Genomic DNA, 18,829 nt, shown 5'->3' with positions numbered 1-18,829 from the left:
TTCGTTTTACCACAATATTTGTCTTGACATAATCTGTTGGAATTTGGAATGTTTCTATTTTTACTTTTTAGTTGAGCTTATTGAATTGAAAATGATAATTAAATTAGCTTTTAATAATTTGCATCACAAATAATAATAATAATTGTCTTTGATTTTTAAAATTTTGATCACTAATAAAAATTAATTTTGATTTATTTTTTTCACTAAGAATAACTATTACATATGACTTTTACTTTTTTCTTGTTGTAGTTTTGATTAAGAATAATCATTACCTCATATCATTATTTTTAAATCAAGAATAATGATCGAAATCTGATTTTTATTTTATTATTCATAATAACAAATTTTCCTTTGGCCGTTATGCATTATCTTTCCATTGTTCATGTAATGAAAGAAAATTAGATGTATAATTTCATACCCATTTTCCAGCACTAATAGTAACATTTTCAGTGAGTTTTTTTTATGATCAGCAACTTCAGAGTAAAAGGAAAATTATTGTAAGTTGAAACTCCTCATAGTAAACGAAATGAAACCAGACTACATGTATAATTTCATACCCATTTTCCAGCACTAATAGTAACATTTTCAGTGAGTTTTTTTATGATCAGCAACTTCCTAGTGAAAGGAAAATTATTTTCAAATTTTAAGTTGAAACTCCTCATAGTAAACGAGATATGACGTTTTGAGTTTTATTATGAAGAATAAAATGAAAATCATTTTTTTCTTGATTGAAAAAAAGTAATGTCTTTTTAATAAAAATCGAAGATAATAATTAGAGCTGAAGAAAAATGTAAAAATCAGACGTCATAATTATTCTTTAGTAAAAAATTTAAATCAACATTCATTTTTACTAGTGATCAAAATACTAAATCAAGAAAAATTATTATTTCTGATCTAAGTTATCAAAATCAAATTTAATTATACTGTACAATAGTTTTCGTTTTACCACAATATTTGTCTTGACATAATCTGTTGGAATTTGGAATGTTTCTATTTTTACTTTTTAGTTGAGCTTATTGAATTGAAAATGATAATTAAATTAGCTTTTAATAATTTGCATCACAAATAATAATAATAATGGTCTTTGATTTTTAAAATTTTGATCACTAATAAAAATTAATTTTGATTTTATTTTTTTCACTAAGAATAACTATTACATATGACTTTTACTTTTTTCTTGTTGTAGTTTTGATTAAGAATAATCATTACCTCATATCATTATTTTTAAATCAAGAATAATGATCGAAATCTGATTTTTATTTTATTATTCATAATAACAAATTTTCCTTTGGCCGTTATGCATTATCTTTCCATTGTTCATGTAATGAAAGAAAATTAGATGTATAATTTCATACCCATTTTCCAGCACTAATAGTAACATTTTCAGTGAGTTTTTTTTATGATCAGCAACTTCAGAGTAAAAGGAAAATTATTGTAAGTTGAAACTCCTCATAGTAAACGAAATGAAACCAGACTACATGTATAATTTCATACCCATTTTCCAGCACTAATAGTAACATTTTCAGTGAGTTTTTTTATGATCAGCAACTTCCTAGTGAAAGGAAAATTATTTTCAAATTTTAAGTTGAAACTCCTCATAGTAAACGAGATATGACGTTTTGAGTTTTATTATGAAGAATAAAATGAAAATCATTTTTTTCTTGATTGAAAAAAAGTAATGTCTTTTTAATAAAAATCGAAGATAATAATTAGAGCTGAAGAAAAATGTAAAAATCAGACGTCATAATTATTCTTTAGTAAAAAATTTAAATCAACATTCATTTTTACTAGTGATCAAAATACTAAATCAAGAAAAATTATTATTTCTGATCTAAGTTATCAAAATCAAATTTAATTATTACTTTCAATCGAAAAATTAAATTTTGTAAATAATTATTCTTCATCAAAATTATATAAATCGAATAATAATGATTATTTACTGATTTATGTATTTTAACTCAAAATGATTGCCGTCCCTGATATAAGAATATCTTTATTTATTCGCGCTACAAGAGGGGCAAACTTATGTATCGAATTTTGATATGTTCATAGTTTCGAAAAACTCGATGTAAAAAAGGTTCGGTAAAATATCTGTATCGAATGGCAAAATTGTCGATATGAAAAAGTACCATTCGATTTCGTGTCCATACCTGTAATCCAAGAACTTGTAAAATTCAGAAATTGACTGTCAACAATTGTTCTTATGATTAAATGTAAAACTGTTTCAGTCCCTGATTAATATTGAATTGAAGAGGGCCGAGCACATTAAACTTTTGCGTCGTTTTGGCGCTTACGTTGCATCATCAGCTGACTTTGAACACACACGTTTTTATTTCTGTATTGCGACTCAACGGAAAAGCCAAAGTAACATCAAAAGACCTCAAAAATTTACGTTTTTCTATGCGTTGCCAATTCGTTATTCCACGTTGGTGAAACTCATGGAAAATTTAAAATTTTTATCTTCATTAGCTTTATTTAAAAACAAAAATTATTTGCGGGATAAAAAATTTATTGTTGTTTGATTTCTGATAATAGCTGTGTTTTTTTACATCTATATTCAGATGTAACTGAAATATGTGTCTATGTTTCACCTCTACACTAATTCTATGTATCACCTAAACAAATGGTGTGTGTCCACTATTCATCGCAACCGATTTATCTATAGGTTATACACTATGGTCACCAGAGGTTTGTGTCTGCGCTTTTTGGTACAACATGTTGTGTAGATTTATCGGTCACCTAAGCATTATATAAGCGAGGATAAGCGTTTTTTTTTACGTGCAAACGTAAACGTGTATACGCGTGTAAAAAAAACACGGCTAATGACAAAAAATTTAAATGTGGTATTTTCCTGCGTTCGTCGTAGCAAGCAAACTTTCAAAGTGCGTTTTGTAAAGGCTACGCAAACGCGAAAAAGACGCAAAAGTCGAATTGGTTTGGGCCTTAATTGCTATGTTTATTATTGCTAAAAACTTTCTCTCAGGCATGCGCATTAATTTTTAGCTCTCTCTTCGTTTTCTTCGAAGTTGTATTAATCAAACAATGGATGTACATGTAAGTGCGTGCAGAAATTGTCTGTTTACCCTGTAGTCGTACACTACCTCATAGCTATTGTCAATTCTTGGCCAACGATCCAGTCAACGGGTTTTTTGTTGCAATTTTTTGAATTATAAGCATGTGTATATTTACAATTCTTTAGAAGATTTCTATCGACATGAATGGTCCAAGAAATGTATAAGAAATATATACTGGAGTCTTAAATAAGTTGTTATAGCACACATTTCGAAAGAAATTTTATTAAGAAAACTTGGGTATGACAAAAATATATATACTTAGATATATTAAAAAAAACCAAATCGTTTTAAACGGGATATGTATATGAAAGAATTTCTTGGGCGACTTCTTAAACAAGAAAGGATGTTCCACGAGATGTCAATTGTCAGATTTCGAACAGAAATATACCAAATTTTGGCAAAAAGTCCCAGTTAAATTAAGTATTAAAATAAAAGAAGGGGGACTTTCATGAATGGAGCCGATCAGAAATCTGATAAATATTAAAAAATGTATAATGAACAAAAGGTTATATAAGAAATATATTACGCGATATTATCGATAAATCCAAAATACAGTGATTGGTAATCCTCAAAGTTTTGCCGTTTTAGCTATCACATAAGAAAGCTGTAACCATTGTTTGATGTTATGTTGCGAATAGAGTGGAAGTCAGTAAGAGGAAGCAGTCGAATGGAGTGGAATGAAGAACAGCAGGAAGAGCAGAGTTGCATTGTATCAATATACCTTCAGTCTTTGTATCAATATTAAAGGAAAATGTAGAAAAAATAACTAAATACTTGGATATAAGCAAACATTTTCTCTTAATTATCACAGTTTATATCTGTTTAAAAATTTAACTTGAATTTCCTTAAAGATTTTCGTAATAGTTATGGTCATTAGTGATGTTTGCGTGTGTGTGCTAATTTTGGACGATCAGCTGTTAGTTGCGCCACTTGTTAAGATTTACAATGGTTATGACGATGCACCACATATTTGACTAGGTATATGGGTGTTTCCAGCGTTACGGACTTTCCGTCCTGGACAACTTTTTTGGGTGAAAAAATATAGTGGGCATTGAAAAGACTTCTATTTAAAACAATTACAAGTATTTTCTATATGCGAAACGCAGCTACTTTATGGCGACCTAGAGTTCTGAAATGTACCATATAGTTTGCGTCCGTGAAAAAATCACGAATTATGGAAGCTTGTCGAAAAAAGGAATTCAAGGAACTGAATTTGTTGGATGAACCCATAGTACCTTCCACAAAACCCAAATATATTTTGTGTTGTAGAGGACAGCATATGCGGTTTTCGATTAACACTTCTGTGAAACAATCATATGCCACCGATCTATGCAATTTTCCAGACAACTATATATGGCATATACATATGTACCCAAAACTGTATACTTATGGCATAAATACATGAAATTATAAGCTTTTGTCTGTTGAAACGAGAAAGAAATAGCGAAAAACCTCAACAGTGGGCAGATCACGTCGGTTCCGACAAATCATTAATCGGACATAAAAATATACCCGATCACCAAATTTCGGCAAGATATCTCGAACATTGAGGGCTAGCTTGCGCTCAAATAATTAGAAAGACGAACAGACAGTCATACAGGTATAGCTATATAAACTCAGCTCACAATTCTCCTTAAAGGACTAAACATTTTCGATAATCGGACTGAACTTACCATTTAACTTGCACGAAATTTATAAAGACTTAGTGGGAAATTTCGTACTGTAGTACTATAAAAAAAAACTGTGACTTTTTGTTGCCTCAAATTATCTCATTTTTGAGCTTGTTTACATCAGTAGAAAGCTGTAGTTGCAAAGTAGATTTTTTTCTAAGTAATTTGGTGCTCAACTACAATGTCACAGGTAAGGAATAAATAAATACAGGGCACGTTATACTTTCGCAGAGATTTAGGCCGAGCTCCTCTTCTGATTTGCGTCATGCTTCTTTTAGTTTTTCCTACAAATAAGCGGGACAGGACCTACATGTTTTACACCGACTCCGAACGGCATCTACAAGGCAGATGAGTTTTCACTGAGAAGCTTTTCATGGCAGAAATACTCTCGGAGTATTTGCCAAAACACTGCCGAGGGGCGACTCCTCTTAGGAAAACTTTTTTTAATTGAAAAACTTGTTTATAAATTTTTGACGTTGCTTTGCCCGAGAGTTGAACCAGAATCTTCAGTGTGTCATGGGAGAACACTACCATCACAGGTATTGGGTTGAGAAGTACATTTTTTGAAATTATATCGAGCTGGATTGAAAATAATATTTTAAGTTATGTTTTTAGCACAGCCCTAATAAAAATTATTAAAAAATGAATAAGTTTAACCCATCATGTCAGGTTAACTCTGAGTTTAAAAATTAACTCGCCGTTCTGCAAGTGGGCCCTTATAAAATCAGTAAAGTTTTCCATTAGTGCATCACGCTTTCACAATTAATATAAATACAATTTGGAAGAGGGATTCTCCGGAGGCTTCTAGTTTTTGCAGAAAAAAATTATTTACTTTTGCCTAGAGAACCTCCGTCCCTCACCCCGATGGGGCTGACGACCCGTACCCCCACATTTTCACTCTAACTTTCAACTCCAGACTAAAGTGGATCTGGTCCAACTCTATGGAAAAATTTACAGTTTTGTGACTTATATTCCATCGGGTGATGAAAATGCCTAAAACTTTAAACAACGTGACATCAGGCAGGACAAGACGACAGCTGTTTGGATTATACCTTGTAAATCTCTTCAAAGCCGTTTCTCCTGGGAGTGGGATTTGAACCCGCACTCCTAAGATGGTTGAACTGTTACAAACGCTTCAGCCACGTCAAGCCTAAGTCGTTGTAAACTTATCCCAATTATGGCGACCTAGAGTTCTGAAATGTACCATATAGTTTGCGTCCGTGAAAAAATCACGAATTATGGAAGCTTGTCGAAAAAAGGAAATCAAGGAACTGAATTTGTTGGATGAACCCATAGTACCTTCCACAAAACCCAAATATATTTTGTGTTGTAGAGGACAGCATATGCGGTTTTCGATTAACACTTCTGGGAAACAATCATATGCCACCGATCTATGCAATTTTCCAGACAACTATATATGGCATATACATATGTACCCAAAACTCTATACTTATGGCATAAATACATAAATTATAAGCTTTTGTCTGCTGAAACGAGAAAGAAATAGCGAAAAACCTCAACAGTGGGCAGATCACGTCGGTTCCGACAAATCATTAATCGGACATAAAAATATACCCGATCACCAAATTTCGGCAAGATATCTCGAACATTGAGGGCTAGCTTGCGCTCAAATAATTAGAAACACGAACAGACAGTCATACAGGTATAGCTATATAAACTCAGCTCACAATCCTCCTTAAAGGACTAAACATTTTCGATAATCGAACTGAACTTACCATTTAACTTGCACGAAATTTATAAAGACTTAGTGGGAAATTTCGTACTGTAGTACTATAAAAAAAAACTGTGACTTTTTGTTGCCTCAAATTATCTCATTTTTGAGCTTGTTCACATCAGTAGAAAGCTGTAGTTGCAAAGTAGATTTTTTTCTAAGTAATTTGGTGCTCAACTACAATGTCACAGGTAAGGAATAAATAAATACAGGGCACGTTATACTTTCGCATAGATTTAGGCCGAGCTCATCTTCTGATTTGCGTCATGCTTCTTTTAGTTTTTCCTACAAATAAGCGGGACAGGACCTACATGTTTTACACCGACTCCGAACGGCATCTACAAGGCAGATGAGTTTTCACTGAGAAGCTTTTCATGACAGAAATACTCTCGGAGTATTTGCCAAAACACTGCCGAGGGGCGACTCCTCTTAGGAAAACTTTTTTTAATTGAAAAACTTGTTTATAAATTTTTGACGTTGCTTTGCCCGGGAGTTGAACCAGAATCTTCAGTGTGTCATGGGAGAACACTACCATCACAGATATTGGGTTGAGAAGTACATTTTTTGAAATTATATCGAGCTGGATTGAAAATAATATTTTAAGTTATGTTTTTAGCACAGCCCTAATAAAAATTATTAAAAAATGAATAAGTTTAACCCATCATGTCAGGTTAACTCTGAGTTTAAAAATTAACTCGCCGTTCTGCAAGTGGGCCCTTATGAAATCAGTAAAGTTTTCCATTAGTGCATCACGCTTTCACAATTATTATAAATACAATTTGGAAGAGGGATTCTCCGGAGGCTTCTAGTTTTTGCAGAAAAAAATTATTTACTTTTGCCTAGAGAACCTCCGTCCCTCACCCCGATGGGGCTGACGACCCGTACCCCCACATTTTCACTCTAACTTTCAACTCCAGACTAAAGTGGATCTGGTCCAACTCTATGGAAAAATTTACAGTTTTGTGACTTATATTCCATCGGGTGATGAAAATGCCTAAAACTTTAAACAACGTGACATCAGGCAGGACAAGACGACAGCTGTTTGGATTATACCTTGTAAATCTCTTCAAAGCCGTTTCTCCTGGGAGTGGGATTTGAACCCGCACTCCTAAGATGGTTGAACTGTTACAAACGCTTCAGCCACGTCAAGCCTAAGTCGTTGTAAACTTATCCCAATTGCCATCTTTGCATATTTTATTCTTTGCACAGTAGATATTTCGTATCATGCGTGAAAGTTATGCTTTTTTGTTGCTGGCGGGTTTCAAAGAAACTGGTATTTACTTTTTTCTATTTGTAGAAATACAAAGAATTAACCAATGTTGTCTATTTGTATGAATTAAGCGGAATCGCCCTCATTGCTTTTAAATGTATGAAAACATTTATTTGAAGCAATTTTTAGTTTTAATTTCCATATTTAATAATTTGGGAAAATTGTAAACAACGTGACACCAGGACGGACAATGCGACAGCTATTTCGATGATACCTTGTAAATCTCCTCAAAGCCTTTTCTCCCGGGATTGGGATTTGAACCCGCACTCCTACGATGCTTGAACTATTACAAACTTAACTAAGGCATGATGCGGCTGAATGCGTTGTTAAAATTTTTCATAATTCATACGAAAATGCCGAAACCTTAACAATTTACTCGAGTACTATAATAACGGGAAAGAAAATTTCCAAAAAAAATAATATCAGCGGAATCGTTTTAAAAATATATATGTATCTCCGTAGTACTTTCTTCAGCTATGTATATTGGTTCGAAAAAATGCAGTTGTGTCATTGTAAACCCAACCCTGATGTCATGTTGCAGACTTGTGCAGACATGAGAAAACTAAAAGAGAAATCTCATTATTTCTCTCACTTTCACGTATACAGTGTCTTTTGCGTCTCTAAACATCTGCCAGTGTAGTTGTGTGACATTGACATTGAATTTTAAGAAAAAAATTAACATTTTGTTTGTTACATATTAGTCCAACCTCTTATATACCTATTTCATTAAAGTGAAAGGTGCACAATTTAGAAAAATTTAGTTCAAAAAGAGCAAAATGAATAATCGACGTAGGTACATACAAGCTCATGCCCCGTAGACATTCTAATGTGACAATTTGTTTAATGGCGCTATTACAGCCCAGCCTAATAAAAACGTACGACTTATAGACTTGAAATTATACTTAATTTAAGACTATGTTTAAACCAATAAAACTGTATTTTATTTCGACTATGACTACGGGCCATAGTTTTTTCAACTATACCGATGAAATAAACATAAGAAAAGGGTAGACAATTTTGTTCTGAACTGGTATTTCCATACAAAGCATAAACAAAAAATTAAGAACTTACCACCGCTAAATTTAACGATTTGGTAAATTTACGGACCAAAATTATAAGGACCGTGTGTGAGCAGCCTAAATGTTCAAGGAAAAATGGCATATTAAGGCGTATTAACATAAGTAATCCTTTTTTGAGAAATACGTTTAAATATATTTGACTTCAGATGCTGAGTAAAGCGAAAATGCTTAAAAATTGTTGATATACGACAATCCCAGAAGAAAAAGAAATCCAAAAACTAGCAAAGTCAAATATTCAAACTTGTTTTTATTTGAGAAAACAGTAAGTATGAATGTGTGCAGTTGAGGAATTTGAAACTTGTTTCAATGCTGAAAAACGTTAATAATGTCAGAAACGGTTATACCTGGTATGGGATTTTATCATGGTTTAACTAGTTTTTGCTTTTCAATTGAAATTTTTTCTAGGCGAGCAGAAAAAACCTTTAGAAAAAAAACGGCCATTATTATATTCAGCCGAGTAAAGCTCACAGAATCAGCCCAATTCTAAACGAAAATTCCGTGCGAGTTTTTTCCCTTCTTCCATTCCTTCTCCATTTCCTTGTTAGTTTTTTCACTTCTCCCTTTCCTCGTATTCTGAACAATGTTCGAAAAAGCGGAAACCGGTTATGGGAGAAAAGTAGGTATTATGAATGTGAGGGAGAGGGAGATTTCTCTGCCATTTCATAGGAGTTTTTTCACTAGTTAAATTAAAGGGAATGTATAAAAATAGTTAAAGGAAATTGTTTCTTTTAAGAAAGAACATTTATTTGTACAAATTTGTGCTAAAATATGTATTTACATTCTACCACAATATTCTCACTGTTAATAGAACATCAACAAGAACCACAATATTCTTTATTTTAAGTCGAATATTTGATGCAGCCATCCAGAAATTGCGCAAGGATTTTTAAGAAGGCTTAAATAGATTTTGGCATATGATGAAAGACTAATTCAACTCGACTTGGCCGCCAGAAAATAGTTTTGCTGAATAAAAGCAGGCAACTCCGGCGAATTTTTGTTATCCCGCCGTCTTCTTCTACTTATGCTCCTCTGTTGATGTTGCTGTGGCACCAATTCATTACTGATTTCAGTGAATACCGCATGAAATACTATGCATTGTTTATATTTTATTTCTTAATTTCAAACGAATTCGCAACAATAATTAAACTTTTATATTTTTTAAACAAAATAAGAAATGCGCAACGAAAATTCAATTGACAAAACAGCTGACTTCGAAAATTCGAAATTACTATTCCCTAATTATTCTTCTCCCTAGGAGAAAAGAATTGGAGGAATTTTTCCGCAGGAATAAAAAATCCGCGAGAACAAAATTCCGCGAGAATATTTAGAATTGGTTTGAATATATTAATTTTGTCCGCATAAAGGTAGCTTGTAACGACATACGACGGGTTCAACAGCCTGGCCCTAAAGTTCATATCCGCGAAGGAAATCCCAAAGAGGTCACGGACGAGAATTTGATTGCCCCGCTTATAGCAAACAGGAGAGGTGCTGCTGGAATTCTGACAGCTCATAAAAATTGAGGTACCATCCAAGACCAGCAAGCCGATCCCGGTTGCTATATTCGAGGAGTGTTTTGAGGAGTGTTCAGATCAATCTGCAGCACTCAAAAATTGCTAAACATATTCTGAAGGTCTCCTTTATGAAGGTAATCGACGAGCGTGATTTTAAATAAAGAAAAGTTTTAATGCATTCATATGTTATAATAACAGCGCATCAGATTTAAGAGTATTTAAGCTGCAAAAGGAGAACAACCATAACCTACACCTTGTGTCGGCGTACATGGCCCATGGTAGGGACGCCCCACCTCCCGGCCTCAAACTTTTCTTTTCACAGAAAACAACCAAAGCCACAAAATTATCGTCGGCTGCGATGCCAGCTCTAGACCCAGGATATAACGTAGCAGCACTACAAATGACAGTGAGTCCCTTTTCAACCATGAACTTAAGTCAAATTTAAGTATCTGCAATAGGGGGACGAGGCCTACCTTTATATTTTCCAGTTCGGAAAGGTGAAGTGATTGGGAGGTAATGCTGGATCTCACGTTAGCCTCGGACGATAGTTCTTCTTCGACATAAAGTTCAGATCTAGCCCTCCTCTCCGCTACAGAAACCTAAAAAGAACGAAATGTAATGAATTTATTAGTCTAACATCAAACCCTCTCGAACGCGCCAATTCTAACCTAACTGTCACCAACTCGCAAGAACTAGACGATGCGGTAAACAATCTAGAGCGCGTTCTTACAATATCCTACAACAAATCTACCCCGATCAGCATCCAAAAGAAAAAATCCCCTCCTTGGTGGGTCGGTGAACTACGAAAGATATAAAACGAATGCTTCTTAACTAAGATATGGCAACCATACTATGAAGAACTCAATAGATGTATGTATGCAAATTATTAACTTAACGAAGATATGTTGGAAAGGCAGGCGTGAACAATAGTTACCATCAGAAGAAAGTGATTGATAAACCTTTGCATTTGGACAGGTTCATCTGTTTATCATTCGTATGCTGTCATTGAAATTAACTTGTAATAGGTTGGATCGATTTTTTTCGTTAGGTCGGACCGAAATGTGAACTTTTTTTTTTCAAATTTTGAATTTTTTCTAAAAAAAAATCATTACGCAAACAACAATTAAAAGGACAGTAGAAAAATATAATGGCAATATCTTTGCGAAAACAAAACAACTTTAGTTCCGAAAACCATGTGTAACAAAAGATTGGCACCGCCCTTTTTTTGAGCAATCATTCTTCTACCATAGCTGCACAAGGAATTGACTATAAAAAAAATTAATAAATAAATTGTTTGACAATAACTTAGCATACTTCATATACATACATAGGCCACTAAGTTGTATTCTTCTTTACTTAAATTTTATATGAAAAATAGCAGAGTATATACATATAAGGGTTTTAAAAGTATAGCCTTGTGAATTGGTCTTACCTAAGTCTGGTATTGAACTGGATGGCTCTTCATTGCTATGACAATCGACACTCGAACTTCCCATATTACACGCATTAGACAAACTGACAGAAGTCGAAACACTATTCTTCGTTTTTGGCGGTGGTGGTGGCGGCGGACGCATGGCAGTGTTACTTTGACTCTGAAGTTGAGAATCGTAGCTGCTATTGCTATTGAACCTATTGTTAGTTACCACGGGGATGCGAAACTGTCTAGTAGAGGCTGAAATTGGTTCAGATGTTGCCATTACTGATTGGGACGAACCGTTTTCTTCTTGTTGATACTTCGAAAAATGATGCCTTTGTAACTGCTGGTTTTTTTGCTGAGAATAATTACTGTGCTGTATATGTTTAGAAGAGCTGTTTAGGGATATTATTCCTGATTGACGTGTACTTGTTGTAACAACAAATTTTCTTGGTGCAAATGGTTGGTGCTGGTTACATGCTGGTAGAGTTGACGGTATCTGGTGAAGCATTAAATCTGCTGAAGTAGGTGAAGGTAATGGTGACAAATTTAGATTATGTCTATTACATTGTCCTGAAGAATCAGAAATATGTATCTGTGGTTTTTCATTATTAATACGTTGAATCTGGCTATCGTGTTGCTCAATTGAACTTTGTTGTGATTGAGATGATGACGGTATATCGTGAGGTGATAGAGAATAACGGCCTGGTAAAATTGGAGAATTAGGAGCAGACCGAGATTGATTATGGTGATGTAATGGAGGGGGAGAAACTGAGTTATGCGAGACTAAAACTGATCCATCATGTAAACGGCCATCTCTTATAACTCTTACATGATTCTGTAAAGATAAAGGTGGCGGTGATGGTTGTGGCGCAGAATATTGATTTTGGTGTTGAAGAGATGGGGGTGGAGAATTTGTGCTATTGTTTGTATTCATAATAGGTGTAGTACGTTGATAGTTTGAAGGACTAGCAGAATGACGTCGTTGAATGGGACCATGCGATGTTACAGCAACTGGTAAAGATCTTGTGATAATTATTTGTGGTCCAACCGTAGCATCAGATTGTCTATATTGTGGAGCACGTTGGGAATTATGACCAATTGTGTGAGTAAACTGCTGCTCTGGTTGTTGAGACTGATTTCTTGAATTAAAGTGTTGCGGATAAGCATGCCTGATTATTTTACTCGATTCGTTTCCTATGTCACTTGTAGACGTAGGGCTTTGAATATAATCTACGCGGGGTGTCAGTATAATCTTTTGCATAGTATTTACGTTAGATAGTAAGCCCGTTCCTGGTTGTCTTGGTGGTACTGTTTGTATTTGCACATGTGGGTTTTGAGCAGATGGTGAAATCGAAGATTTAACGCCATTTTCACTTGCTTTTCTCAATATATTTGATTCTAATATATTTTCAAGGCGACGTTCTTTTATCTCGCACGACTCAACATATGACATTTCCAAATCCACTGGCTCTGTTTTAATTAATTTTACATATGCCACGTTACTACTAGAGTTGCTGTTAGCCAGTGGCAAAGATTGATTACAGTTGTCGGCTACAGTAGCGGATTCTTCGAGGCATTTCATTTTGTTTAGCATTTTATCTGTTGTAATTATATTACAAAAACACAGAACGGTTCAGTTGTATGATAATTTAACGAATTATTTTTCGAAAAAGGCTTGTTTTGGCTTAGCCTGTTTACCTTTGGTGACCTTTTTTTATTTTGTTCGTTATTTAGTTTTGATTTGATTTTGGCTTACACACTATGTTCTTGGGTTTCAACAGCTTAAAATGATAGTCAGTCTCGTTTTTCTTCAGCTTATATTTGGTATGTTGGATGTGTTACTTTCTATGTATGTATATTAGCAGTAAGAATGGGTTTGAATTACTATTTTATCCCCATATGCTATTGAATTTTTTCTTCCATTTATAAAGTTTTCAGCCTTCTAGTTCCTTTCTCAATATTTCTACGAGTTCACATTCTCTTATATTAAGTTTAATTATGTTCTAAGCTTAGTAACAATAATCCACAGATTTCCAATCTAAGAATTTTGTTTTGTTTATTTGTATGCGTTGTTGATTAACCTGCCTTTGTACATGAAGAAGTACAAGTATATTTCTCGACGTCACACAGAGTAAGTTGCCTACAAACGGTTAAAATATGTTAATTAAAAGGTTATTTTATAAAGAAATGTTAAGATATGAACATAATTTTTAAGCACCACCTTATAATACGAGAAACGGTATTAGCAATATCTGCTGTCATTTGTTAGTCGAATGGGATGAAGATATGTAGTAGAGAACATATTGATTGGCAGGTCGCTTATTTAAAACCCTATCGAGGGGTTATTATTAGACCCAGTGAACCCAAATTAATATTTTTGGAAACAGTTGTCTGTCTATCTTTATGTTTATACTCGCATCACTCAGAAAGCGCTGCTAAGAATTGAGTGCAGCTTCCACAAACGGACGAGATCTAACTTACAGCTTAAGATAAGTCTAGAGTCTTGGGACCCAATATATGAACCTAAGTATCTTTTGAATGTTTTAATACAATATGGATAACAAATTAAAGCTTCTGATGAGGGCTTTAACAAAGAGTAAACTGCTTGGGATATATAAATCCGTTTACTATATATAGGCCGAAATGTGGACCAGGTGTATCCCTGAATATTCCCGTGTGTATTACAAAATTATGCTTTCCATTTCAATATCCTACTTTCTTTTAGATATATTGTTCTAGATGTAGGCCAGGGATATCCCTAGGATGCATTTTAAGAAGAAGAGTTAGCTGCTATCTCTACATATAATAAAATTATAACAGATATGTCTGTCTGTGGGTTATTACTAGGCCTACACTCAAAAAAAAGTTATCATCAAGGCGACGCCATCTAGGCATCAATGTGCAATTTTTGCTTATCTTTTTTTCGTCATCAATGCTCTTATATTATTGACATTTTCGAAATATTAGTTTGATACTTGTATTTGTCAAGTTAATAGACTACATACAAATGTAACGCGTTTTATAATCCATCTAGTATTAAATGTTATCATAATGAAACTAGGAAATTTGTACAGTTATCATTTTGATACATTTTAAAGGCGAAACAAATATTTTCCATGGGCAAATCAAAAGTCAAGATACAAAATTGATACTTTTAATTATAATTTTTATAATATTTATTGTTGCATTGATACCACGAAAATGATACCTTTTATAGTTTCATTTTTGCACATCGTGTATTAAAATGATAGTGATACCTTTTTTTTAAGTGTACTGAACCCAACTCAATATTTTAGATTGTTTGTCTGTCTGTCTGTACGTGTGTGCTCCTTTCAAAGGTGCATCAGCGCTGGTCTAACTTACAGTCTCACCATCTTACAGTTTTAGGAGATCTTGGCCTGAATGTTGCAACTACAAACTAACTAAAAGTTGGTGTCCAATAACATCATGTGCACTTTATCTATTTAAAAAAGCTCACTACTTTTGTATTCCGATGCCGTATTATGAGGCACGCTACCAGTTGTTAACTTTATTATCGCTAAAAGGCCGAGGAATTTTGCAGGCCCCATCGTTCGTCTTCGATACATTCTCCGGCAAAATAGACTTTCCGTTACTGAGACTGAGAGAGATATAATTATTCCATACAGATACCTTCGCTGTAAGACGGGATCCCCCCGAGCTGCTCGAACACGGAGGCGAAGAGTTGATAATAAGGATGAGCGCATGCCTCCAGATTGGAGATTAAGTGTACTCTGCTCAATACACAATAAAGGCGATCCGGCAAACCGCGCCAATTACCGCGGAATCATGCTGCTGAATATCGCGTATAAGTTCTATCTAGCGTATTGTGCGAAAGAAGCACATAATCAACAAACTGATTGGAACTAATCAGAGCAGCTTCAGACCTGGTAAATCTACTACCGACCAGATCATCACGACGCGCCAGATCCTTGAGAAGACTCACGATAAGAAAATGGAGACTCACCCTCTTTTGTCAACTTCAAAGCAGCAGGCTTTGACAGCAGGAAAGAAGCCAACAAATGGTACTTTGGACTGAGTAGCTATTGAAAAGTAAAGTCCCCTCTCGACGAAAAATGTCAAAATTACGCTTTCAAAAACTTTTTTCAAAATAGGCTTTGAAACTTTTAATTGCATTTGCCTTTTTTCATATTGGAAACTATGTGAATTTTAAGGCATTATTTGGAAATTCTTCAGATATAAAAAAATGTTCTATTGATTTTTATTCCGACTAAAAGCCGTTAAAAAATGGCAAAATTACGCTTTCAAACACTGTTTTCAAAATAGTTTTTGAAACTTTTAATTGCATTTGCCTTTTTTCATATTGGACACTATGTGAATTTTAAGGCATTATTTGAAAATTCTTCAGATATAATAGGTAATTTGTAATGATATAAACATTCGGCGATATAATTAAACATTTTTGTAAGGGGAGATACCCCATTTTTATATATTTCAGCTCAGCATTTCAAAATCTATAAAAATGTTAATTTTTAACCAAAAGAAACATTTAGTTTTTCTTTTATAAGAAAAAAACTTTAAAAATATACAAAATATTTTTTTTTCAAAATCGTTTTTCAATATTTTTATAAGACATTTTTTCCAATGCCCGATTCTTCTCACATCCCTCAAAAATTGGCCTTTCAAGCATTTTTGTTTGACAAGTCTAGCCGATATCGTTGCGGCGAAATTTGATTTTTAGACATCTTTTTCTAGTTTACCCCAAGTGCGGCGTTTATTACTTTGTTCTTATGACCATGGTGCCACAGAAATATCTGTTATATAAACCGCCTTCACTATTATTCTAATGTTTTTATTTTAAGAGCCACGGTTTAAGTATGATGACAATTTTTTTTGGTGATTTGACTCATGAACCAATAAACAGATCCCGCATTAAAAAATGAGAGAGCAAAAAATCATAGTTAGCTGTGAAATAAATTTTCTCGGCGTGACGTCACGCTTTTGACAACATGTTTCATTGCTGACGCAGTGTTCAGACTTATTCCAAACGGAGTATTTTGCTCCGCTCTTACCTCCTACTATATTTTTTATCTCAAAAGTTTATTTGGGTCGAGTTGAAAACTAAATAGTATTACTACCTAATATCTTTTGGTTGAAGTTTTTATTTTATACGTATGAAAATCTGACTGATTACAAGTGACGATTGGATCAAATGACGTAAATTCATTGTTCGTGTCTTAAGACATGTTTGTTCACATTTTACTCACAGATTTTGTACTTTTTTCGTACGGAATGAGAATAGAAGGAGTAAAATGTAAGCAAGAAATGTGTCCAGGCGCGATTTGTAAATCCTGCCAAAATTCAACATACAGCACTTCTTGAAGTTTTATATAAAAACGAAGTACGTTGAGTCAGTCAGGCCAGCTAACCCTGTTTTGCGATAACAGTCCCCAATTGGGGGCACCAAGCGAGGCCAAATCTTCCTCCAACTGTCTCCCTCAACTCAGTTAAGGTCTTCTCTTTCCTCTGTTTACAAACTGCCGGAGCGTATTCGTTCATCCGCATAACATGGCCTACATAGCTAGCGAGGCCTTTGGATTTTCAATCGCTGCACTATCGTCATGTCTGCGTAAAGCTCATATAGTTCATCATTATACCTCCTTCGATATCACGGATAGGACTATAAACCTTCCGGAGAACTTTTCTCTTTAATACTCCAAGAGCCATCTCATCTTCTCTCGACACCTTCCATGATTCCGAGCCATACCTCAGGACAGGTATGATGAGTGACTTGTAGAGCGAGAATTTTGTTCGTCGAGAGAGGACTTTACTATTCAATTGCCTAAAGAAGCACTTGTTGGCAAGAGTTGTTCTCCGTTTGATTTCTAAGTCGACATTGTTTCTGCTTTAAATGCTGCTTCGCAAATGAACGAAATCCTTCGTCAACAGTGACGTGGCTACAAAAGTCACGATGACAACAAGTACTTCATCTTGTCCAAATTTACTGCAAAACCCACTTTGTTTGCCTCTTTATCTTATACCAACTCTTCGCCTCCATGTTTGAACAGCCCGGCGGGTATCCCGTCATTACCTACCACCTTGTGATTTTTTAGCGGTGATATTTGATGCCGGGGAGTGTTTTTCATCATCGGCAATCGGGGTATCAGGTTCGTCTTCCCCCACACTCTGTACGTAAGTTACCAGGTCGCCATTAGCGTTCCTACTTTCTGTCATTAAAAGAGCATGAAATATGTATGGTAAACCGAAAATAATAATAATAATATTTTTTTTCGATAAATATCCGGGGATGTTAATGGGAGCACCATCCTGCACGTTTTAGGCCGACTCCATGTGCATCTGATAAGGCAGATAAATTTTTGCTGAGAAACATTTCATGGCAAAAACACAATCGAAAGGTTTGTAAAGCCACCAAATCAATTAGATGTTAGTTGTTCGCCCGCTTTCAAATAGGAAGAAAAAATATACTCCGAAAATTTAGTTTTTACTCCGGCGTAGTCGTTTACTCAGATAACAGTTTTAAATACTCCGAACACTGGTAGCGAAATATAAGAGAAATGTAATAAATCGAAAAATTTCAAATTTCATCAAACTTTTTTTTCAAATTCGATTACAAATACAACAATTACGGAATGCGAGATCTTGGCTCATTCGATTATGGATTTGACTGTTGATATGATCAATTCAGAATCAACAATTGCTGCGAAGTTGATTCATCATCTATATGCGATGGATAAAAATTGAAAGAAATTTCGATTGAATTGTCCCGTAATTCGGTTGATTAGACCGGCTGTTTTCTTTGAGTGTACTAGTTGGGGACTAGTTCGCATGTCTGTGGGATTACACCGGGTTTACTTTGGGACTGCTTTGGGAATTATTTCGGAATCATTTCGAAACTCTTTCATGTTTATTTCGAGGATCAGTTGGGGAAAATTATAGGACTTATTTAATTTCGGTAACTTTAGGAATCATTTTAGGTTTATTTTATGGTTTATTTTCGAACTTTTTTCGGGACACGGGTTATTTTTGAATTATTTCAGGACCATTGTGGATTGGTTTAAGAAATTGTTTCAGGATTT

General features: G+C 34.4%; 1 protein-coding gene across 8 annotated transcripts in view; it reads right to left on the bottom strand.

The window, feature by feature from the left end:
* Eip75B (Ecdysone-induced protein 75B) overlaps positions 1-18,829 on the bottom strand; it is a 228,651-nt gene that overhangs the window by 193,567 nt on the left and 16,255 nt on the right. For all 8 annotated transcript variants that reach the window (XM_067786864.1, XM_067786863.1, XM_067786859.1 and 5 more), the window contains one exon: positions 11,769-13,893. In XM_067786864.1, coding sequence (XP_067642965.1) covers positions 11,769-13,347 — 1,579 coding nt within the window. In that variant the 5' untranslated portion in view covers positions 13,348-13,893. The remainder of the gene's footprint in view (positions 1-11,768; positions 13,894-18,829) is intronic.

The sequence above is a fragment of the Eurosta solidaginis genome, chromosome 5 (genome assembly GCF_040869045.1).
Source record: "Eurosta solidaginis isolate ZX-2024a chromosome 5, ASM4086904v1, whole genome shotgun sequence".
NCBI classification, from domain to species: Eukaryota; Metazoa; Arthropoda; class Insecta; order Diptera; family Tephritidae; genus Eurosta; species Eurosta solidaginis.
The sequence above is the reverse complement of the archived record's forward strand: the minus strand, read 5'-3'. Positions and strand labels throughout refer to the sequence as shown.